The 23,135-nt window shown below is 51.6% G+C and overlaps 2 protein-coding genes across 8 annotated transcripts in view; both read left to right on the top strand.

Annotated features, from left to right (window-relative positions):
• The first annotated feature begins 30 nt into the window (after window positions 1-30).
• FKBP8 (FKBP prolyl isomerase 8) lies at window positions 31-15,147 on the top strand. Of its 6 annotated transcripts, none has more exons than XM_084884706.1 (9): window positions 31-52; window positions 8,458-8,768; window positions 10,800-10,969; window positions 11,114-11,202; window positions 11,418-11,638; window positions 12,135-12,307; window positions 13,337-13,414; window positions 14,091-14,222; window positions 14,626-15,147. In XM_084884706.1, the coding sequence occupies exons 2-9, from the start codon at window positions 8,483-8,485 to the stop codon at window positions 14,710-14,712; spliced, it is 1,236 nt and encodes a 411-aa protein (XP_084740832.1). In that variant the 5' UTR covers window positions 31-52; window positions 8,458-8,482; the 3' UTR covers window positions 14,713-15,147. The 6 variants fall into 6 exon arrangements, with proteins under 6 accessions (XP_084740832.1, XP_084740833.1, XP_084740830.1 ...); XM_084884707.1 differs by lacking the exon at window positions 31-52 and adding an exon at window positions 6,938-7,058 and having other exon boundaries at window positions 11,421-11,638; XM_084884704.1 differs by lacking the exon at window positions 31-52 and adding an exon at window positions 6,938-7,058.
• Window positions 15,148-17,613: 2,466 nt separating this feature from the next.
• Window positions 17,614-23,135, top strand: part of ELL (elongation factor for RNA polymerase II) — a 63,988-nt gene continuing 58,466 nt past the window's right edge. Inside the window, exon 1 of one of the 2 annotated variants that reach the window (XM_084884691.1) lies at window positions 17,614-17,799. In XM_084884691.1, coding sequence (XP_084740817.1) covers window positions 17,665-17,799 — 135 coding nt within the window. In that variant the 5' untranslated portion in view covers window positions 17,614-17,664. The remainder of the gene's footprint in view (window positions 17,800-23,135) is intronic. The other variant, XM_084884690.1, reaches the window with a different exon arrangement.

Genomic DNA, 23,135 nt, shown 5'->3' with positions numbered 1-23,135 from the left:
GGCAGAGCGGAAGGGGGTGGACGAGGCTGAAAGACGTCCGATTTTATAGATGGTAAGACAGGTCTGAGAGCGGCTGGCAGTTCCCAAATGTCCTAGAGTGCTCGAGTGGCCTGTTTGACCCAGACTCAAGTGTCTTGCTTTCCAGGCTTGGAATCAGACTCATCTGGGTTCAAAAATCCCTGCTCTGCTTTTTGCTGACTTTTTTTTTTTTTTTCCCCTGATGCAGGATCCCATTTAGTGACGTCTTTTTAGACTCCACTCTGACAGTCCCTCAGTCTTTTTTAATCTTTTATGACCTTGACACGTTTGAAGACTACTGCTTTTGTAGAATACTTACCAATATGGGTTTATCCTGTGTTTCCTCAGGATTAGACTGAAATTAAGGAGTTTAGGCAGGGATCTCATATAGAAGCGATGTTGTGTCCTCAATGCATCATATTAGGAGGCACGCGATGTTGACTGATGGATGACTTGCTTTTGGCAGTGTCTTGCCAATTTCTCAATCAAGTTATTCTAGCCTTTGCAATTAGTATCTTATGGGGAGATACCGTAGACCATGCAAAGACCGTAGGTTTTTAAATATATTTTTTATTGATTTCAGAGAGGAAGGGAAATAAAAATATAAGAAATACCAATAATGAGAATCATTGATCGGCTGCCTCCTGCACGCCCCCTGCTGGAGATCGAGCCTGCAACCCGGGCATGTGCCCTTGATGGAAATCTAACCGGGGACTCAGTCCCTAGACTGACACTATCCACTGAGCCAAACCAGCTAGGGTGACCCTAGGTTTTCTGTGTGTGTATGTGTGTGTGTTTTACCATTAAAAAATATATATATTTTTTTCATCCACTAGTTTTAGCATCTTTTCCAGCAACAATTATTACTGTGATGTTTGTGTAATGGTAATTGTGTGTATGTTTTTAATTTTTATTCTTTTAAACAAGAGCTGTCCATTCTCCAATTATGTATTTAATCACATATTTATATCACTATGAACTAGTGAATATTTTTTATTCTGTATGCTATAATTAATTTATATATTATTTATTTTGCTGCTCCTTTAAGTTAGCTCCTATGTCCTTTTAATATATCTCCATCTTTCTCTGAGCATTTTCTGAGTTTTCCCTTGCTTGTTTTGGGATATCGTTGGAATCAGCCATTTCTCTGAGGAGCCTGGTTAATTTTTTTATAGACTGGTATTTAAAAACCAAGCTCTGAGTACTGGGTGGTGCTCACTGCTTAGAGACTCTCTCAGCTGTCAGAATTAGGTTTGTATGTCTACTAATCCATGCATACACACATCTACATTTACTACTATATTTGTTCCTTTGTGTATACTAGTATATTGAAAATCATGAGCAAAATGGGGCAAATAGTAATTGTTCAATAAATGCTAACAATTCATTATCATTGGTCGAGGCCTTATGATATGTGCATGCTACGTTATAATGTTTCTGGTTCTCAGTTTGTTAACTGGGAGCCTGGATGATCACAGCATCTGTTTCTTGAGGTTGTTGAAAGCTTGGGAGGTACACACATGCCCTTGGGCATATAGAAGACTCTTTTTTAATATATATTTTTTGTTGATTTTAGATAAGAAGGGAGAGGGAGAGAGAGACAGAAACATCAATGAAGATAATCATTGATTGGCTGCCTCCTGCATGCCCCCTACTGGGGTCCAAGCCTGCAACCCAGGAATATGCTCTTGGCCGAGAAGACTCTTTAAGAGCCCTGAAATTGGACATATCTGAGTTCCAATTTCCAGTTCTGTCATATCCTAGTCGGATGGCCTTGTGCAAGTGTCTTAACTTTATGAAATCATGCATGTACGTTCCTTACAACAGGCTTGGCCCACTGTAAGCCCCCCGCCACACACACACACACACACACACACACACACACACACACTGCTGCATTTATTTACCGAAAAGTTAATGAGCACAAAGATTCTTATATATTTAGTTTAACAAACAGTTTAAAACCATCTAACCACCCCCTCTCGATGTGGCCCATATCCTGGGGATCCAGAGAGTACTTCATCCAGTCCCTGCCTAGCCCTGGAGGGCAAAGGGAGAGTCTGATACAAACATTCCCAGCCCCAAAATGCCACAGTCCTGGGCTAGAGGAAGGAGAGACTCAAAGCTGGAGGAAGCTGAAGAATGGGGTACATTTTTGGGTGCAAGGAAGCAAGTATATCTGGATGGGATTTTGAGGTAGGATTAGGAGTTTTCTAGTTGCTGCCATTCATTCAAGGCTGAGGGAATCACAGGAGCAAAGGTAGCATAGTGGGAAAGCACACAGGACTTGGTCTTTGTAAAAATTGTGGAGCTCAGTGATGCAGACAGCAGCCGGTGCTGGGAGGAGTCCAGGTTGGGGGCTGCTGGGAAAAGTGAAACCGTGGCTCTGTGCGCAGGCTGCAGCAGAAGAGACCCAGGCTGGACAAATGAAGCTTTTCGGTGGGTCTCTGGGGCTCTGTTAAAGGCCAGGAAACATTTATGAGGGTCCTGGAAGGGAGTGGGGCTGTGCAATGACACCAAAAGGGACTTGGCCCGTCCCAAATGTTTTGTGCTCAGTGGAGTGGAGACAAGAAAAATATTTTTCTCCTTTGTGTGTTTGAGGGAGAAGATGGGAAGTGAACGAAACACTCAGCCATCTCAGTGATGGGGACATGGCTGATGGGAAGGTCTGAGGACTAGAAGCCTTTCTCTGCCACATTTTTTCAGTTTTCTATGTAGCATTCATCACAGCTGAAATTAGATACTTATCTACATTATTGCTTGTGCAGTATCTAGCTTCCTGGCTAGAATAGAAGGTCAGTGGAGGAAGAGACCTGGCCCATTGTGCCCTTCATAAGTAACATTCAAAAGGGGAGTTAACTCCTTTGTGCCTTGGTTTGCCCATCTGTAGAATGAGGATAATAAGAGTCTTTCCAAGCTACAAGCATCCAATCCTAAAGAAGGCAAGAGAGAAAAGGAGCATAAAGAAGGTATGCCAGGGAGAATCCAAGATGGCTGCTCGGGTAGGCAACTAGCCGCAGCCGCACACAACAATTTTAATAAATACAACTAAAATATAAAATGGACATTACCCAGAACTACAGGAAAGTCGACTGACTGGAAATCCTACAACAAGAAGCAAGGAGAAAACCAGAAGGAAGCACGGAGGAGCTGTAAAAGCCTAAGGTACGGAGACACGCGGCGCACGCGGAGAGGACGGAGCCGGAGAGGAGGGAGGCCGAGTGCCTGGCGGGCGTTCCCTAGCGGAAAGGAGATAAAACTCCGACTGTGCTGGGCCCCCGACTGCTCTGAACCCCAGTTCTGGGCCAGACCCCGGGGACTCAGGCTCAGCCATAGGGAGCTGGGCTGTAAGTCGGAACCCCGGGGTAGCGGAGAAAGGAGGTCCCAGAGGCGCACTCACTGCCCCCAGAGAAGGGACGGCCGGCTGTGCCGCGGGATTGCCCTGACGGGAAGGAGACTGGGGCTCCAGACTGCTGTGAACGCCACCTCCAACTCCACTTCCAACTGAACTGAACCCCAGTTTCGGGCCCATTGCGGGAGAGCTTACACTGTTTGGTAGCAGGCGAAAATCGAGGGCACCTTTCTCTCAGAGGCGCTTGCAACAAGTACTGAAGGACCCTGAGTCTCAGGAGTCGCATAGGGCGGGGCTGACGGAAGCCGAGGCTGTAGGCTCCACCCTGAAACGCCGCCCCATCAGGAAAGCTGCCTGCGAAAATGCCTAAACCAAATAGATCACAAAGGAAAGAAATGGAGGACAAAAAGCGACTGGATATAGAGTTCAAAACCACACTTATAGGGTTTTTCAAGAGACTCCTAGAAAAGGCCGATAAAATAAATGAGACCTATGAGGATATGAAAAGGGATCAACAAGAAATGCTAAGGGATCAACAAGAAATAAAGAATACATTGTCTGAAATAAAAAATATTCTACAGAGTCCTAAAAACAGAAGGGAAGATCGCAAGAATCAAGTCAAAGATTTGGAACATAAAGAGCCAGAAGACACTCCTCCACAGAAGCTAGAAGGCAAGAGAATCCAGAAAATTGAAGATAATGTAAGAAACCTCTGGGACAACTTCAAACGATCCAACATCAGAATCATGGGGGTCCCAGAAGAAGAGAGAGAGCAAGATATCGAAAACATACTGAAAGAAATAGTGACAGAAAACTTCCCCCACCTGGGGAAAGAATTGGACTTACAAGTCCAGGAAGCACACAGAACTCCAAATAAGAGGAATCCAAAGAGGACCACACCAAGACAAATCATAATTAAGATTCCAAGAGCAAAGGACAAAGAGAGAATATTAAAAGCAGCAAGAGCTAAGCAGGTGGTTACCTATAAAGGAGCACCTATACGATTGTCAGCTGATTTCTCAACAGAAACCATGCAGGCCAGACGGGAATGGCAAGAAATATTCAAGGTGATGAATAGCAAGAACCTACAGCCAAAAATACTCTACCCAGCAAAGCTATCACTCAGAATCGAAGGTCAGATAAAGAGCTTCACTAATAAAAAAAAGCTAAAGGAGTTCATCACCACCAAACCAGAATTATATGAATTGCTGAAGGGGGTTCTTTCAGAAGAGAAAGTAAATAAAGATAAAAATATGAACAACAAATACGTAACTATCAACAAGTGAATCTAAAAACCAAGGAAATTAAAAAAAAAAATCTGATGAACAATATTAACTGTTGAATATAATAGAATCAGAGGTATGGAAGGGGAGTGAACTGATGATTCTTGGGGAAAAGGGGACAGGGGAATGTGGGAAGAGACTGAACATAAACTGTGCACCTATGAATGAGGACAATGGGGGTTGGGGAAAGGGCAGAGGGTGGGGTGGGAAGGGGGCGGAAAAGGAACACTTGTAATAATATGAACAATAAAAATTTATTTAAAAAAAAAAAAAAAAAAAAGAAGGTATGCCAGAGCCGTGACCTGTTTGGCTCAATGGAAAGAGCGTCAGCCTGCAGACTGAAGGGTCCCAGGTTCGATTATGGTCAAGGGCATGTACCTTGGTTGCAGGCACATTCCCAGTGGGGGGTGTGCAGGAGGCAGCTGATTGATGTTTCTCTCTCATTGGTGTTTCTAACTCTATCCCTCTCCCTCTCTGTAAAAAATTAATAAAAATATTTTTAAAAAATTTAAAGAGACCAGATGCCCCAGTTAAAAGACAAAGGTGGGCAGAATGGATCAAAAAACAAAAACTGGTTCTATACTGCTTTCTAGAGAGACATGTACAACATAAGGATACAAAAAGATGGAAGATATGGGGTAGAAAAGGATGGAGCCTTTAAAACATTAACCAAGAAGGAACAGGTGTGCAATATTAATATCAGAAAAAAATCCACTCTTAAGGCAAGAAGCGTGGAGTTAACAAGGGCACATCACAACAATCACAAGTTCCTTTCACCAGGAAGATACGAAGATTGCAACTCTGCAGCTAATGACGTGGATTCCAAATGTCAGAGTACCAGTATTTCTCTCACAAGGCTAATATGAGGATTAAATACATGTAGAATGTTTGCCTATACCTGTGATACCTGAATGTCAGCCATTATTATTGTTAAAATTGTTGGTGTTATTAGGTTATATTTGTTTATTTTAATTGTTCAAGTATTAGTATGATTTACTACAGTTCCACCAGTCCCTGTGACAGAGGTGGGGCTGGAAGGATGATTCTGCTTTACAGATAAAAACACTGAGGCACAGAATGGACAGGGCTGGGGCTGGCCTGGTGTTTACTTGATATTCTTTCCGGACAGTTTCTCACATATCCCTGCTACCCTCCCACCTCTTCTGGCTGCCCAGCCTACTTCCTTCCTTCCACAATTATTTTCCCCACCTTTTGTGTCATGCACAGAATAGGCCTCAGGGCTAAGATAATGAGGAACTACAGGTCCTTTCCAGACTTTGGCGGGGGGGGGGGGGGGGGGGGGGGGTGTCTTCCAGTCTAGTGGGTGAAGCAGAAGTAAGGCCAAGTGATGGCACAGTCAGAAGTCAGTTATGAAGTGGAGGTTCAGCATGCTGGAACAGCCAATCCGGGCACCTGGCCTTGCTTTGGGGAAATCTGGTAGGGTTTCCTGTATGAGGTGACTCTCAAGCTCTGATCTAACATGTTAGTTACCATCCAAAGCCAGTTACCTCCTCCAGTGTCACCTACTTCCAAAGCCAGTGTGTCATTTATTTATTGTTAACGGCACTAGGCACCATTAAAGGAGATGGGACAAAAGAAGCAACATTCCTCCTAGGAAGGAGCAGATATGGGTGAGGGGGACAAAAGCAAAAGAACAAGCTGGGAAGGAAAGGAAAATAGAGCGAGGCGGAGTAAGTGCCTCCCCCTTTCAAAACAAGGTCCATAAAAACCCGTCTAATCGAGGCAGCCACCTTCGCCCTGGGAAGTGGACACCTTTATTACCAAATGGCAGAGGGTGCGGAGAGGAGGAACTGCCCCCAGCGGCTGTGCTCACTCAGTCGCTCACCTAGACATAACTCTGGTATGCACCAGGCAACCTTTTGGGGATTAAACCGACCACGTAGGGTAGGCACGTCTTTCCCCGTCAGGGCCTCGGGTCTACATAACTAGGACTTAAGGGTGTTTTTGCAGAATTCTTTAAAGGAAATATTATTTATCCTCCCAACAGCCCCCAAGGTGAGAGTGCATAGATTAGGGTATTTAACCCCATTTCGCAGATGGACAGTAAGAAGCTTAGACTGGAGCGGTGAATCGCGCAGGTTGCAAGGCGGAGAATCGCAAAGGGACTGGTTCAGAGCCCGGTGCCTCCGCCCGCCCCCCTCCGGTCTCACGGAGGCCTCTGCCCCTTTAAGAACGTCTCGCGGAAACAAGCAGGAAGGGGGAGGTGCCTGCGTCCAAGATGGACGTGCGCATGGGCCAATAGGCGCTGTAGTGGCGGCGGCGGTGGCCAATGGGCGCTGTGTGGGCGGGGCCGGGCGTCTGAGCCTAGTTCCCGAGGCGCGGCGGCCGCGGCTGGGGGCGGGGAGGGGGGCGCAGGACCCCAAGAGGGGGTCCCGGAACCGGAGGCACGTGTCCCGGGGCGCTGGCAGGGCCGCGCCGGCCGGGAGCGCTGACCGGGCTCTAGGCCAGTCGGGGACCGGCGCGGCGGGGGCTGCAGCCGAGGGGCGGGGCGAAGGGCCGCGGGGGAGGCGAGCCGGGGTGTGCGGGGGGTCGGAGTGACCGAGGGGGTGCGGCCAGGCGGGGGCACCGGGGGTCGGGGCCCCAGAGATCCGAGTAGTGTTAGGGGGGCTTTGCTGGCAGAGACGTGCAGAGCCGGGGGCGCTTGAGGGTTCGGGGGGGGGGGGGTCGAGGACTCAGCCTGGTGGCGTCAAACAAGCCTGGGGCGTTGGGGGCCTGGGTGAGAGGCTGACGGTGGGCCAGGCCGGGGCGGGGGGCGTTTGGAAGGCGTAGGGTGTTATGGGATCTGGAGCGGGGGGCGTCTGGGAACATAGTCATGTTTGCGGGGCGATAGGATGGCTGTGGGGTTAGCCGGCCCAGCCTGGGAGCGGTGGTTGGGTGGGGGGAGGATGATTTTTATGGGTATAGGGGATTGTGGGGTGAGGAGCTGGGAGAGTCAGAAAAGGGGCCCAAACCCGAAGGAGCAGGCAGGTGAGGGTTGGGGAGGGATAGAGGATGCGGTGGGTTAGAATGACCAGGCTGTACTACCTCCGAGCTCGGCCTGGGGGAGGGGGTCAGTCCTTGATGGCCCAAAGAAGAGGGTTTAGAATGCGGTGAGGATCATCACTCCTTTTAATAAAGGCCACTTTGGGAGGGTAGTCAGGAGGCCTGAGGAGAAGAGAAACAGCTCCCAGGAAGAGTTTGGGCCAAGGTTCAGGCTCAGAATGGAAGGAAAAGGCTTGGGTTTCTGGGTGGTGGGAAGTTAGCAGGAGCTCCCTCTAAGAGAAGGGGCAGCTGGAGATGGGGAGCCCTGGTAAAGATTCAGTGCTCCTGCACTTGGAGTCTAAAAATAGTCTCCCCAAGACTTCAGGGTTTGCTCATCTGAAAACCACCCCAGCATCTTTGGGCGTTTAATCAGATAAAGCCCCAGGTTCAAATCCTACTCCTGCAGTTGGCTTGCTCTGTGACCTTGGGCAAATAGCTTTGCTCCTTTGGGCCTCAATTTCCTTTTCTGGAGAATGTAGGGGTATGTTTCCTACTTCCTGGGGTGTTTGTAAATATTAAATATTATTTAGCGCTAATAATAGTTAACTGTGTTTGAGCCTGATGCCCATGCTTGATGCTTGGGTCCTTAAATCCTCTGGACAAGCCAGGGTTGTTGCTCTACCCACTGTGAAGATGAGGAAACTGAGGCCTGGAGCCCCTGAGTCACACAGCAAGTGACTCATAGTGTGGAGGATGGATGGATATACAGGAGGGTTTGCATGGCTGGGTGGGATTCTTATTCCCATCCATTCCCCCCACCAGGGCCAGTTCCCATCCCCCCAGCAGCATGGCATCCTGTGCTGAGCCCTCCGCCATGGGCCCTGAGCCTGCTGCCTCACCACCTGCTGGGGTCCCACCGCTTGAGGACTTCGAAGTGCTAGATGGGGTGGAAGACACAGAGGGCGAGGAGGAAGAAGAGGAGAACCTGAGTGAGCTGCGACCACTAGAGGACATGGGACAGCCCCCACTGGAGGAGACTGAACAGCCAGGGGCCCTGGCCCGAGAGTTCCTGGCTGCCATGGAGCCTGAGCCCGAGCCTGCCCCAGCCCCGGACGAGTGGCTGGACATCCTGGGTAAGGCGCAGGGGGGGCTTGGGTTGACCCACAGGGCCTAGTCAGCAGCAGTTCAGGAGTGATCTTGACCAAAACCTACTTCCCTGAGCCTCATTTCCCCACCTCTGCCATGAAGTAGGTTGGAAGTAAAATGTAACCACGGTGATTGCCAGAAACAGGCAGCTGCATGAGATGCTTCATGTCTATGAAGCCCTTTTATATTCCCCCCCTCTATCTTTCACACACACACACACACACACACACACACACACACCAGCTCAGAGAGGCTGAGTCACCTGTCCAGGGTCACACAGCCAGCACAGCACACCAGGCGCCAGCAGCTCACAACCTCCACAGCTTCTTTTCTTGGCATTTGTCTGATAAGTACCTGTCCCCTGAACATGTGTCCTGAGATCGCATAGACCTGGGGAACATCCCAATTTGTTTTTGATTTCTTGGTCTGGTTCGTGGTATTCATTAGCATTCTAATGCTCAGAGAAGTCTTTCAGGAGAGGACTTGGGGCCGAAACCGGTTTGACTCAGTGGGTAGAGCGTCGGTCTGTGGACTGAAAGGTCCTGGGTTCGATTCCGGTCAAGGTCATGTACCTTGGTTGCCGGCGCATCCCGGGTGGGGGGTGTGCAAGAGGCAGCTGGTCGATGTTTCTCTCTCATCGACATTTCTAGCTCTCTATCTCTCTCCCTTCCTCTCTGTAAAAAAAATCAATAAAATATATTTTTTTTAAAAAAGTAAAAAAAAAAGAGAGGACTTGGGGAATCCACACAAATGTCCCCACCGTGGACCCCATTGCAGCAACATTTCCCTGGAAGCTAGAGAAATGTATTGCTACTAGTACTGATATCTAACGTGTTAAATAATGTTAGCACCACAAAAATAGTAGTAAAACGTCATTGTTACTACTACCATTTGTACTGACACCAAAGCAATAGTATAAAATGATACTAATATTGATTAAATAGCATTGTTACTAATGTCACCCCACTGCTGATAAAAAATGTTACTACTACTAAAAGTAACACCAGGTAATATTGCCTGTCCACTGGTTCTGTGCCAGGCCTGTGCAGTATTTTACTTGATCCTCACAACAGCCCTATTATTTTTAAAAATATATATATTTTGATTTTTTACAGAGAGAAAAGGAGAGGGATAGAGAGTTAGAAACATCGATAAGAGAGAAACATCTATTAGCTGCCTCCTGCACCCCCCCTACTGGGGATGTGTCCGCAACCAAGGTACATACCCTTGACCAGAATCGAACCTGGGACCTTTCAGTCCACAGACCGACGCTCCATCCACTGAGCCAATCCGGTTTCGGCAACAGCCCTATCATTTAATTCCTACCATACCCATGTTTTACAGATGGGGAAGCAGGGTCAGACAGGTGAGGGCGCTGCCCGAGGTTACACAGCTTTCCTGGCTATGTTAGCGTCTGGGCAGCTTCTCTCCTGGTAGTCAGAGCTGCCTTGGTCCTCTTCACAATCAGCTGCGTTCTGAGGTCAGAATTCAGGCTTCTAGACAAGGAGACCGAGGCCATGAGAGGGGCTGTGATTTGCCCAAAGTTCCCTCTCTGAGAGGCAGTGCTTGATTGTGACCTTGTCAGCACAGCCACCATTAGTACCCCCAAACCTCAAGATACAGGCTTCCCCAGGATCCACTAGATCAGTGGTTCTTAGGCTGGATGCTGGGGCATGTGCAAGTTGGAGAGCAGCACACACATTTGGAACGTCATAGGATATTCCAGAATATGAGTGGCTATCTCCCTATCCCTAACTTTTAGACTAGGATCCACTCAGATTTACGGTATATTCCTGACCAGCCGTATATCATAAACCACTGGGACTCTGAAGCCCAGGGGTGTGGGGTCACCTGCCTAGTAAGTGGCAGGGCAGTCTTTGGAAGCTCAGCGTAGGCCCTGGTGTTGGGCCACTCTGGCGGTGGGCGGAGTTAGTGGGGGTTGGGGAGGAAGGGGCGTGGAGAGCAGGTGCCCACCTGAGCCACCCAGTGACAGGCTGCTTGTCCTCGGTCCCTGGCAGGGAATGGGCTGCTGAGGAAGAAGACGCTGGTCCCAGGCCCACCCGGCTCCAGTCGCCCCACCAAGGGTCAGGTGGTCACAGTGCAACTGCAGACGTCGCTGGAGAACGGCACACGTGTGCAGGAGGAGCCAGAACTGGTGTTCACCCTGGGTGACTGTGACGTCATCCAGGTGGGAGTGGCATGGGGTCTGGGCAGGGTGGGGTAGGGTAGAGGGGGGATGGAGGGAGTAATGAAGGTCGAGGTATTGATGACAAGGTTGGGGGCTCAGGCTGCACCTGGACCCACCTGACCCTCCTAACCTTTGCACACCCAGGCCCTGGATCTCAGTGTCCCACTCATGGATGTGGGGGAGACTGCTATGGTCACTGCTGATTCCAAGTACTGCTATGGCCCCCAGGGCAGGTGAGAACCTGCTGCCGCAGGGGTCCCTATGGGGTAGGGAGGAGGTAGGTGTGAGTCATAGCTCAAGGGTGGAAAGGGTTACTTTCCCTAAGTTTTAATGAGTAGGGTCAGCTCTAGGACTTGAGTCCTTTTCTGCCCTCAAGGTTGCCCAGTGTGTCTGGGGTGCCGTCGTGGTGGCTACCAGGTCTGAGTGCTCCCCGTGCCCCATCCCCCAGCAGGAGCCCATACATCCCCCCTCATGCGGCCCTGTGCCTGGAGGTGACCCTGAAAACAGCGGTGGATGGACCTGATCTGGAGATGCTCACAGGGCAGGAACGTGTGGCACTGGCCAACCGGAAGCGGGAGTGCGGCAATGCTCACTACCAGCGGGCTGACTTCGTGCTGGCTGCCAACTCCTATGACCTCGCCATCAAGGCCATTACTTCCAGCGCCAAAGGTGACCCCCGCCACCTCCCCTGTAAAGGTGTCTGCTAGTGCCAAGAACCTCAAGCCACACAGGACCTGAGACTCAGAGCGTTGTAGAATATTCCAGAGTACGGGTAGATTCTCATACACCTCTTTAGGCTAGGATCCACTCCAGCCCTGTGGCAGATCCCAGATCAGTGTGATGTCACAGGATGCAGGTATACCGGTACATGGGGGCATGGATGAATGCAGATGCCGTCCCTCCACGTGCCCGCGGTTAAGCCTCTGCTTCACTTAGCTCCGTTTTATAGACCCCTTGGCCCTGCCCTGAGGGTGGAGCAGTCTTGGCCTGTGTCAGAGACGGGGAGACTGAAGCCGGGCACGACTGGGCCCTCTACCTAGTCTCCCCTTCCGCCAGGTGCAGGGGGGTGGGCCTTGTCCCAGGTCATGTAGTGGGCAGGTGGTTGTGAGGGGCTGGTGGTGTGGTAATGGCTGCCGGGGTTGAGCACTCCCCCCCTCCCCCACAGTGGACATGACCTTTGAGGAGGAGGAGCAACTACTGCAGCTGAAGGTGAAGTGTCTGAACAACCTGGCGGCCTCGCAGCTGAAGCTGGACCACTACCGGGCCGCCCTGCGTTCCTGTAGCCTCGTGCTCGAGCACCAGCCTGACAACATCAAGGCGCTCTTCCGCAAGGGCAAGGTGGGCCACGGGCGGTGGGCCAGGCCCCCGGTGCAGGTGGCAGGCTGGCTCCCGAACCCACGCCAGCGGGACTGGTTCTGAATCCAGGGTTTGAAAAGGGCAGATAGAGAAACTTAAGGCCAGACAGGTGCAGAGGTATCACTTGAATCACAGCAATTCATTGACTGAGGCCAGACATGAACCCAAGCCTTAGGCTACCATACATTTCCCTGTGGCCCAATGGTGACTGCTCATTGCATACAATCCTCCATGGCTACCTTCTTCAGAACAAAAGCCGAGTTTTTTTGTTTGTTTGTTTTTTGTTTTAATATATTTTTTATTGATTTCAGAGGAGGAGAGAGAGAGAGAAAAACATCAATGATGAGAGAGAATCACTGATTGGCTGCCTCCAATTGGGGGTTGAACCCGAAACCCAGGCATGTGCCTTTGATCAGAATCGAACCTGGGACTCTTCAGTGCGCAGATTTGAGCAAAAGGAGGACTTTATTTGTGACATTCAAGTCCCATGTGGCTGGGTTCAGGCAGGGTTGGACCAGGCATTAGCAATGTGTGGGAATACCGTGTCTGCTGTGGGTTTCCCCCTCAGGCAGGCCCCTCTCTTGGGATCAACCAAGATGCTCCATCTTGCCCCCCAAAAGCTTGCATCTTTGCCACTTAACAACCAGCTTCCCAGTGGCATTAGCATATTTCAGGCTGGATTTCATTGGCTGGCTTGAGTTACCTGCTGGTTCTGAATCATTTACTTTGGAAATGTCCAGTCAAAGTGGTGAGGGAGGAGTAGATGAAGAGGGTGACCGGGTCTCCTGTACAGACCAAGACAGACACTCAGGAAAGGAGAAGGTTAGGGGACCAACATTGAATTCAGTGGGGTGCTCTTAGAGTCTGAGGGTTCAGGAGCGTAGCATAGGGTAACTGGACCCCTGGGGTTAGATTTGGGACTTGTCAGGGTGGTCAGGAGCCTGGCAGGGTTGGGTTTCATGAAAGAAACCATGGACTAGTATGGGTCCAGAGTGATCCTTTCTCTCACAGGTACTGGCCCAGCAAGGGGAGTACAGCGAGGCCATCCCCATCCTGAGGGCGGCCCTGAAGCTGGAACCTTCCAACAAGGTGAGAAGAACAGAGGTGCTTTGGGAACTTGCCCTATGGCTTGTCTGGGACGGCCCTCCTGTCATCTGCCCTTAGTCCTTTTTAAAAAAAATATTTTTTGTTGATTTTTAGAGAAAGAGGAAGGGCAGAGATAGATAGGAACATCAATGAGAGAGAAACATCACTGATGAGCTGCCTCTTGCACACCCCCTGCTAGGGATCAAGCATGCAATCTGAGCATGTGCCCGGACCAAGAATCAAGCCAGTGATCTCTTGGTTCACAATAGCCCGGCCATTTTTCATTGTTGCTGTGGCTTTTCCTGCTGTGTTTCTACCTGGGGAGGGGCAGGTGGCTAAGGGCCCCAGCCAGCTTGCTACGATCCTCATGACCCCTACATAGGCTGTTCCTGAACATGGGGGTCCCAGAAGCCAAGGGTGCTGCCAGCTTGGCCAGTGCCAGCGTCCCAGCTTTTCTCCCAGAACCTGTGCTCTGCTCCGTCCACAGGCTCCCTAGAGGCATGGAGATGGCAGCCCCACTCTGCTGACACCCGGAGAGGGGTAGATGGAGCCCCTGTGTTTCAGTGGTCCCAATCCCAGAGTGACCCAGGGCACCAGAAGGGCACAGTGCCCGTGCTGTTGGCCACATTGGCTGCTGCTGCCACCTGTTCTTAGCCCAACCACCACTCACTTTTCCTAGACAATCCACGCGGAGCTCTCGAAGCTAGTGAAAAAGCACGCGGCCCAGCGGAGCACAGAGACCGCCCTGTACCGGAAAATGCTGGGCAACCCCAGCCGGCTGCCTGCTAAGTGTCCTGGCAAGGGTGCCTGGGTGAGCTGGGGTTGGTGGCAGGGAGGCTTCCTGTGGGAGGGCAGAGGAGACTATGTAAAGAGTGTCTTCATCTTGCAAACATTGATGTCCTTGTCACCTGGGCTGTGCTGGACCATTTTGGGGACACAGGCCCTAGTCCCACGTGACCCGGGTCAAAGCAGAAGGTGGAACACAACATGTAGGATTTGGGGTGGGAGTGATGGCTCTTCCAGAGGGGAAGGGGAAGTTGCCCAGAGGAGGTGAAATTTAGCCTGAGTTTTGATGTACACGTAGGAGTTTGCCAGGAGGCAGGAAATGCATGCTTAGACAGTGGAAGGCCTGTGTGGGTTGTGTTGGTACCTGACACCCAAGATACCAGTCTTGACTGCCCTCCAGCCACCTCCTCCTCCCCTTTTATCTACAGTCCATCCCATGGAAGTGGCTGTTTGGAGCAACTGCTGTTGCCCTGGGGGGCGTGGCTCTCTCTGTGGTCATCGCTGCCAGGAACTGACTGCCAAGTGGCCGCTACCCCTTCTGAGCACCGTGGACCCCATCCCGCACTCCCTAACTCTCCCAGACTCTCTGTCCACTACCCTTTCTGGCCTCGCCCCCCTCCTCTGGGGCAGGGACAGTGAGGTTTGAGGGTTGCATGGCCCAGTGAGCAGGAGGGGCTGAGGCCCTACAGGAGGAAATGAGGCAGGGCCCAGGCCCCATGTCCAGCCGGGAAGGAGGGGACCCTATTCCTCCAGACCCAATTCCTACCCTCCCACTCCCCCCTGGGTTAGGTCTCAACAGGGGCCTGCCTCAGTTTCTCCTTCCCAAGGCCTCAGGGCAGCCCTTCCCCCATCCAGTTCCTGTACAATTGCCAGCCCCTCCTGCCTAGCCTGCTGCCCTCCGTCCAGGCTCCTCCCACCGCCCCAAGTGAAATAAAGCCTCCCATCCTGCATTCCGCCTGCTTTCACTGCCACTTAGGGGTGGGCCAGAGCCGTGGGGAGTGGGGAGGATGGGGTCTCCTCTTGGGCCACAGCATACCTGTGCTACTGGGGTGATGTGATGTGCCTGAGTTCCCAGGAGTTCACACTCCCTATGCCTGTTACCCAATCCTGTCTTGTTTCTGTTAACTAAAAACAGGGACCTGGATGGGACCTAATTGGGTGTTTCTTTGAGACCAATAATGGAGGGGTCTGTAGTACAGTGAGCTCACAGCCCTATGTCTGGGCAGCAGCAGCATAGGCAATATTATGGCTAGAGATTCTACAGTGAGCTTGCTAGGTAGAGGATGTGTCAAGGGGCTACTCCAAAGAGATATACTGGCTTTCAGTTTCTTGGGTGACCTAGTTCTTAGAGACCAAATTGGAGAATATATCAATGCTTGGTGATTCCTCTGTTGTCCCTGGGGTCCTGTTGGGAGGCTCTGGGGTAGTGAGTATAAAGTGGAGAAATGCTTGTTACCAAGCAGTGGAGTCTCTGGTTGCAGTGTAATTCTTTTAACCTCTCCAAGCCTCAGTTTCCTCTCTAGCTGATGGGTGAAAACCACTGTATCCACCCCCAAAGGCAATCATGGATGCCAAGCATTGAGCACAGGTCCTCAGCAGTTCATGGTCAGGGGAGTGAGTGAATGGTAGTGCTGGCCTGAAACTCAGGAGATCACTTGGACAGGGACATACGGAAGGTCCCTGAACTTCATCTTCCTCTTACCTCAAAATCTTCATCCTATGACTACCACCTGTAATTAAAGGGAGGCAGAAGTCTACTCCAGAGTGCTCTGCAGGTCAGGAGCCCAGGGGGAGCTTTCCTGGGCGAGCTAGCACCTGTCTTCAGCCTCGTTTCCCCATCTGTGCAATGAGAGCTTGATTGAATGGCAGTGTCTATGGAATACAGTCTGGCAGTTCTTTGAAAAGTTAAACATAGAATTGCCAAATAACCTAGCAATTTCACTCCTAGGTATAGACCCAAGAGAAGGGAAAACATCCATCCATACAAAAACTTCTACATGAATGTTCATAGCAGCTCTATTCATAATAGTGAAAAATGGAAACAACCCAGATGTCATTAACAGATAATAGATAAAACAAATCGTCAATCCACACAATGGATTATTACTTGGCCATAAAGAGGAATGAAGCACTGATACAGGCTACAACATGGATGAAGCTCAAAAACAATGCTGAGAGAAGCCTGGCACATATGACCCTATGGATAGGAAATACAGTAGGTCCTCGGGTTACATCAGAGATCCGTTCCTACGGCTCGTAAGTCAGAACCCACCTACCTAGCACCTACGACACTCGCACGAAGCAAATACACAGCAGTAATGAAGTGAAACAGTAAAAAAAATTAATAGGTAACAATTCCTGACCTTTACTTGTGGTAAATAATAAAAAGCATAAAGCATATGTGTACATATGTTGAAATGATGGAACTTTTTTTTATAAGTAAATGGGAGATGGCAACATAACCACGAAACGATCTTCGACCTATGTGGAGTCCAGGTAACCTGAGGACTGCCTGTATCCAGAATTAGCAAATCCATAAATACAGAAATTAAATTAGTGGTTGCCAGGGTCTGGGGAGGGGGCAGTGGGGAGTGACTTAGTGGGTATAGTTTACTTTTTTGAGTGATTAAAGTGTTCTAGAACTCGATATGATAGTGGCTGCACAGAATTGTAAATATACTAAATGCCACTGAATTTTACACTTTGATTAATTTTCTAACATATAAAACGTTTTTTAAAGATGGGGATGCTGGACAATCATCTGTCAGGGCTCCTGGGGATGTAAAATTTTTATCCCTTAAAAGATTATCTCAACGTGAGCAAAATCCACCAGCTCTCCTAATCCCCTAAAAGCCCTAAGGGTAAGGGGTGGGAAGTCTAACCCTATTCACCCACCTTACACCCTACCCACCCAACCCAGGATTCAACGCGCTCTGATTTGCATGGCCACGCCCAACCTCCCGACCAGTTACTGGGTCCGCCCTCCACGTGTTTTGCGCCGGCCCCGCCCCCTCCACTCGTTAGGACTCATCAGAAGCCAAACAGACCTCATAAATAATACATCACATCAGTGGCTGGTGGGGCGGGACTTCGACGCGCCTCGTTGAGTCACACTTAACGAATAATATATTTATGAGCGGGGTCTGGACTTATGCGCGTGTCGGGGCGGAGTCTAGGAGCGGAAGTGCGCCCCGGAGGTGGGCCACCCAGGCCTCATGAATATGCAGAGACGGGGCGGTGACTTATGGGTTTCGTGAAGGCTGCAGGGGGCGTGGCCAGCCGCGTCTCATGAATAATGCAGCACGTCGGCGGGCTGTGTGGCGTCGTCGGTAAACTTCGCCGGATCCGAAGAGGGCGTGGGCAGCGCCTCATGAATAATGCAGTACGTCAGCAGGCGGCGGGGCGTGGCGTGGCCGGCGCGACCGCTCTGGAGCCGGGAAGGGGGGCCGGGTAGCAATGGTCGCAAGATGGCGGCACTGAAGGAGGATCGGAGCTACGGGCTGTCGTGCGGGCGGGTGAGCGACGGCAGCAAGGTGTCCGTGTTTCACGTGAAGCTCACCGACAGCGCCCTGAGAGCCTTTGAGACCTACCGCGCCAGCCAGGTGAGCGGTGGGGCCGGCGGGGTGCAGGCCGGCCTCGCGTGTCCCTCGCCCGGCGTCCGGGCCTCGGGGCGCGGGCTCCGGCGTTCGGGGTGCTGTGTGTGGACCCATGGGCCGGCAGGGTGCGAGAATCACGTTCCTCCTGGGTCCCGGGAGGCGGCACTGGCTATAGGCCCAGGCCGGCGGTGGGGCCGGAACTCGCGCGCCTGAGCCAGGGGGGCGTTTGTGTGGCACCTGGAGGCGGCCGGGATCCTTCCCTGTCCACCCGGAACTTCTCTGTTCACCTGGCCGGGGGAGAGCGGAGGGGGTGGGGTGAGGCTTCTCGGGCAGAGTCCTTGGTGGGATGGGCCAGAGAGGCACCTGTGGGGTCCTGCTCCGTTTGTGTGGGGGTGCCGTCTTGGAGTCTCTCCAGTGAGGCCGCCGGAGTTGGGATCACTCTTGGTTCTTGGGAAGCAGAATTTGGGCAGATACTGGTAGTTTGTCTGAACCCCCCCCCCCCCGCTCCCCCTCCCCCAGGTGACCCTGTTTCATTAGCCCTCCTTCCGAGAGTGGAAGTGTTTTGTGGGGAAGCAGCTGTGTATGTGGGCTGGAAGCCGGCGGTGGGCACCTGGGAGGGGGCTCTGGCCACCGCACCTGGCTGCTGACTCTGAACTTCTCAGGGGTCCATTTGGGCCCATCTGGGGGGAAGTTCAAGATGTTTCAGTTCTGCCACCTGGCCTGGGGCAGGGGGTGGGGAAGAGGCTGCCATGCACCCTCTTTCAGGCCTGACTTGGGGGAACATCTGGGGCTGTCTGTGGTCAGACCTGCTTCTTCCCATTTCTGTGTGTGACACGGCACTCTCAGTCCGTGTTAGGACAGAAGTGGCAGGTGCCCAGGGATCAGGTTCTGCGGGGAAGTGGTTTAGGGGAGCTCTTTTCCTCCTGCCTGGAAAAGTGGGGGCTTTATAGTCAGAGGTGGCCGAGGAGGCCCCAGTCCGTGTGTGTGTGTGTGTGTGTGTGTGTGTGTGTGTGTGTTTGTGTATACCCGGAATGAGGGGGCCTTGGGCGGGTGTGGAGAGAGACTAACTAGGAAGGAATGTGGCTTTCTTCCTGCCCCGGACTTGTTCGGCACCATTAGCTAAACGGGCATTTCTTCCTCTGTTTCTTTCCCAGGTGCCCACCCTTCCCGTGTCCCCCACCACCACCACCACCACCACCTCTTTGGGCAGTTTTCTTCCAGTTCTGATGTCTCAGTTTCCCCTTCATAGGTGGGGGAACCATATCTTTTTTTGTAAGAACGAATTCTCATCTTGTGAGACAGATTCCTCAAGGTGAGGCCGAGGCACTCTCCTGTAGGGAAGGAGAAGGAGGAGGTAGGGGCCCAGTGGTTGGCTTGAGCCTCCCTTCCCTGCGGAATTCCATCCTGAGTGACTCGTCCTGCGGGAAGGCAGACTTCCTAGAGGCAGCTGTGGGAGAGCTCATGAGTCATGTAAATAAGGTGAACTTGGTACCTGGTCACTTTGGGTTAGGAGCCCCGCCTTCCCTGTCAGGCTGCCCTTGCCGGATCCATTGGTCCTCCGATCCTCCGGAAGGCCGGCCTGTGCGTTCACCTCATGCTGTCACACAGCTATTTTTAATTTAGGGTGTTGCTTACATCCCCTGACTACAGCTGGATCTTCCTCTTGTGAGGGTGAAGGTAACTGCAGACTCGGGCAGGTTCCCCACGGAGCCCAGCTGTGTAGGTTAGAGTCAGTCGCTAGACTAGGAGGGACTCCTTCAAAGAGCTTCTTCAAGCCAGCCTGGCCAACTTGGCTTGCTGGCCTCAATTTGGGGGACCTAAACTTGTGTTTTTCTCAGAAGCTGCCTGGAAATTTAAGTGACTTGGCAATTTTTGTATTGAATCATACCCGTTGGGCAATGTGCTAGACTGGGCTAAAAGGAGAGCAATGCAGGTGCTTTTGGGTGCTGGACACGGGGACGGCGACTTGAAGAACTTGTTTGTGTGACCAGAAGAACAGCGTATTGGTTTTTAACAAAACCTTCGGTGTGCAGCTTTGTTAAGAGTGTCTCGAGTTTCCTGTTCTCTGGTGCTGTGGTTAAATGGTTTGCCAATGGCAATTGGTGGAGAGGATTTTTGTTTTTACTTTTTAATTGTGAAGAGGCTTGTACAGATTCAGAAGTGGCAGGGGACTGACAGGAACTTCCTGTAATCCTAGCTGTTGGAGCAGCTCCCGTAGAAGTCCCTGAGATTTCTCTCTCCAGCGGGGATCTGAAGTCTGAGCCCCCTTTGTGCAGACATAGTGGCCTGCCTGGAATTTGGTGGAGGGTGAAGATGTGGTAACACACACAGTCACCAGCCACCCAGACTTGGGGCTTCATACAGCCTCTCCTTGAATATAAAAATTCAAGTGAGTCCTGAAGGAGCTACTCCTGTGGATCTCCTTTTTTGCTGTGATGGGTTACTTCTGAGAGAAGACTGAGAAAGTGTGGACACAGTCCCTTCTTCTTTTTTTTTTTTTTTTTTTTTTTTAATATTTTATTGATTTATTACAGAGAGGAAGGGAGAGAGATAGAGAGCCAGAAACATGGATCAGCTGCCTCCTGCACACCCCCACCGGGGATGTGCCCGCAATCATAGTACGTGCCCTTGACCGGAATCGAACCCAGGACCCTTCAGTCCGCAGGCTGACGCTCTATCCACTGAGCAAATCGGTTTCAGCCATAGTTCCTTCTTCCAAGATAGCCTCATGTGCCTCTCAGAGACAAGTCCCCTGACCATTTCCTGGAGCACATGCCTCACCACCTGGGCATGTTATTGTTGGATTTGGTGGGCTCTGTTGCTGGGTCACCTTTTCCTCTCCTGGGTGGAGAGAAGCATGCTGTTGTTCAGAAAAATTGAGGGCCCAGGGAGGGACCTAAGAAGCCTGGAGACTGGAGCCTTTTTAGGTTTGAATCTCACCTCTACCTGTGTGAGGTCTTGGAGCAGTGCCTGACCCTTGCCAGTCCAGATCCTTCTCCTCACAGCTCTGAGGATCCCAGCACCTGGTCCACTCTGAGCTCCAAATCCTCCTTCTCTTGGCTGCGGGGATCCTTTGGCAAATGTGTGCCCCTCAGCATATCCTTGATCTCTCGTGTACACTTGGTGCCTCTACCCAGAGCCAGTCCCTGCCTGGAGGTTAGAGCAGAGCCCTGGAGACAGAGGGCCTGGGCTCTTACATCCACCCGAATCTGACTGAGCCCCTGATCTGTATAGGGCCTGCCTGGAATTTGATGGAAGGTGAAGACGCGGTAATACACACAGCCACCAGCCAACCAGATTTGGGGCTTTGTGCAATTTCTCCTTGAATATAAAAATTCAAGTGAGCCGAAACCGGTTTGGCTCAGTGGATAGAGCGTCGGCCTGTGGACTGAAAGGTCCCAGGTTCGATTCCGGTCAAGGGCATGGACCTTGGTTGCGGGCACATCCCCAGTGGGGCGGGTGCAGGAGGCAGCTGATTGATGTTTCTCTCTCATCGATGTTTCTAACTCTCTATCCCTCTCTCTTTGTCTCTGTAAAAATCAATAAAATATATTTTTTAAAAATTCAAGTGAGTCCTGAAGGAGCTCCCCCTGTGGATCTCCTTTTATGCTGTGATAGGTTACTTCTGGGAGAGAAGACTGAGGAAGTGTGGACACAGTCCATTGCTGAGGAGTTGGACATTACAAGTGACCAAGACAGGCCCCTCGTGCCAGGAGCCGATATTCTAGGAGGCAAGAGACATAATGAACAGGGCAGCACAGAAATCAGCACGAAGGACTTGTTAGTGGTCAATGTCAGGAAGGAAGTAAAGTGGAGCAACATGATGGCATGGGGACAGGTGACGTGAAAGGGTGCTGATGGAGAGCGGTGCTTCTAGGACATGCCACAGCCGAGGTCCAGGAACGCTGGGTGCGCGGGGCTGGAGAGGCCATGTGGGGGTGGGGGTGGGGGCGGGGGTGGGGAGAGTGGCCCAGTAAGCTGTGGAGGGTGGCTGCAGGACTTTGTCCTCAGGAAGGGGGAGTACAGGAGGTCTGCAGTGAAGACTCCTGGACTGTTCTGGAGCTGTGCTGGGTGCTGCTTGCTGCTGCTCAGGGAGCGGCTGCGTGGATGTCAGCCTGGCACCCGTGGCAGGAGGAGCCTTAATTTAGCTTCTGTTCCCCTCCCACAGTAAGGCCCTGGGAGGCAGGCTCGGCTCCCCTTCCTGGGGGGTGCCCCACTTGGCCCTATCAGGGGAGCTTCTTGCCATCTTGTCTGCTTTACAGACAGCCCACCTTTAGGACTAGGTGGCACTGCCCCTCCTGGCTGTGGGCCAGGCCCCTATAAACCCTTCGTTCTTGACAACACTGGCAGGAGGGCTAGCATATTGTTCCCACTGTGCTTTGGGGGCAGCTGGGCTCTGAGGAGCATTGTGGCGTGCCCGAGGTCACTTAGACTGTCCTCACTGGCCCAGGCTCCCTCTCATGTTGGAGGGATCTTGAGGCACTGGGACACAGGTGTGAAAGGGAGTGGAGTCCTAGTTAAAATGCCAGTGTTTCAGGCTCCTGTGAGCGTTGGTAACCTGAGTGGCCCTGCAAGTGCCCGAGGTTGCTATCTGGGTCTGTATTGTGCCCCCTCCCCTAAGAAAGCCTAAAGATGAAAGTAACCCGCACCAAGCTGGATGCTTTACTTCCTCTGGTCCGGTCGGCCTGTGGTGGAGTGGTGAAGAAATGGGTGGAGACTGGGCGGTGGAGTCACCGGAAGGAATCCCCGAAGGCGGAATCAGAAGACTCCCTCTGAAGGGTTGTGCTGGGCCCTGTGGGCGGCGAGCCATAGGGTTCAGTTTGCTTGTGTGTTTCAAGGTGAGCAGTTTTGGGCGGAGTGAGTCTCTTTCAGAATGTTTATATCTCATAGATGCTGAAGAGGGGGAGCACTCGGCACTGGTGAGTGCTGGTGGTTTCCGTAGGAGCCAGCCTGCCTGCCATCACAACCCTTGACTAGCCTCCCAGCTGCATGCAGATCTCCAAAGGGATTGTGTGTAAACAGCAGTCTCCTCTCTGAAACCCACCCTCTGTTGACTCATCTTCAAGGCCAGAGTTCATAACCCTTGAGGCAGTTTTGACATCACTCCAGGATTGTGACATCCCTGATGAATCCTTGAAAAACAAGGCCACTTCTCTCTGTGTACGTGGCTCTGGGCTGGAGCAGACCCTGTTCTGGGAATCCGCTTCTCTGTGGCAGGAGCCATGTCCCTTGGCCTGGCAAGGCCCAGCTGGCAATCCATGCTGTGCCTTCAGGGTTTGGCCTCCCCTGTCCTTGTTTTTTTAGGGCCTCATTCCCTACTCTCTCTGCCTTTACCACTTTCT

Source organism: Pipistrellus hanaki (assembly GCF_964339955.1).
Source record: "Pipistrellus hanaki genome assembly, chromosome: 5".
Lineage (NCBI taxonomy): Eukaryota > Metazoa > Chordata > Mammalia > Chiroptera > Vespertilionidae > Pipistrellus > Pipistrellus hanaki.
The sequence above is the reverse complement of the archived record's forward strand: the minus strand, read 5'-3'. Positions and strand labels throughout refer to the sequence as shown.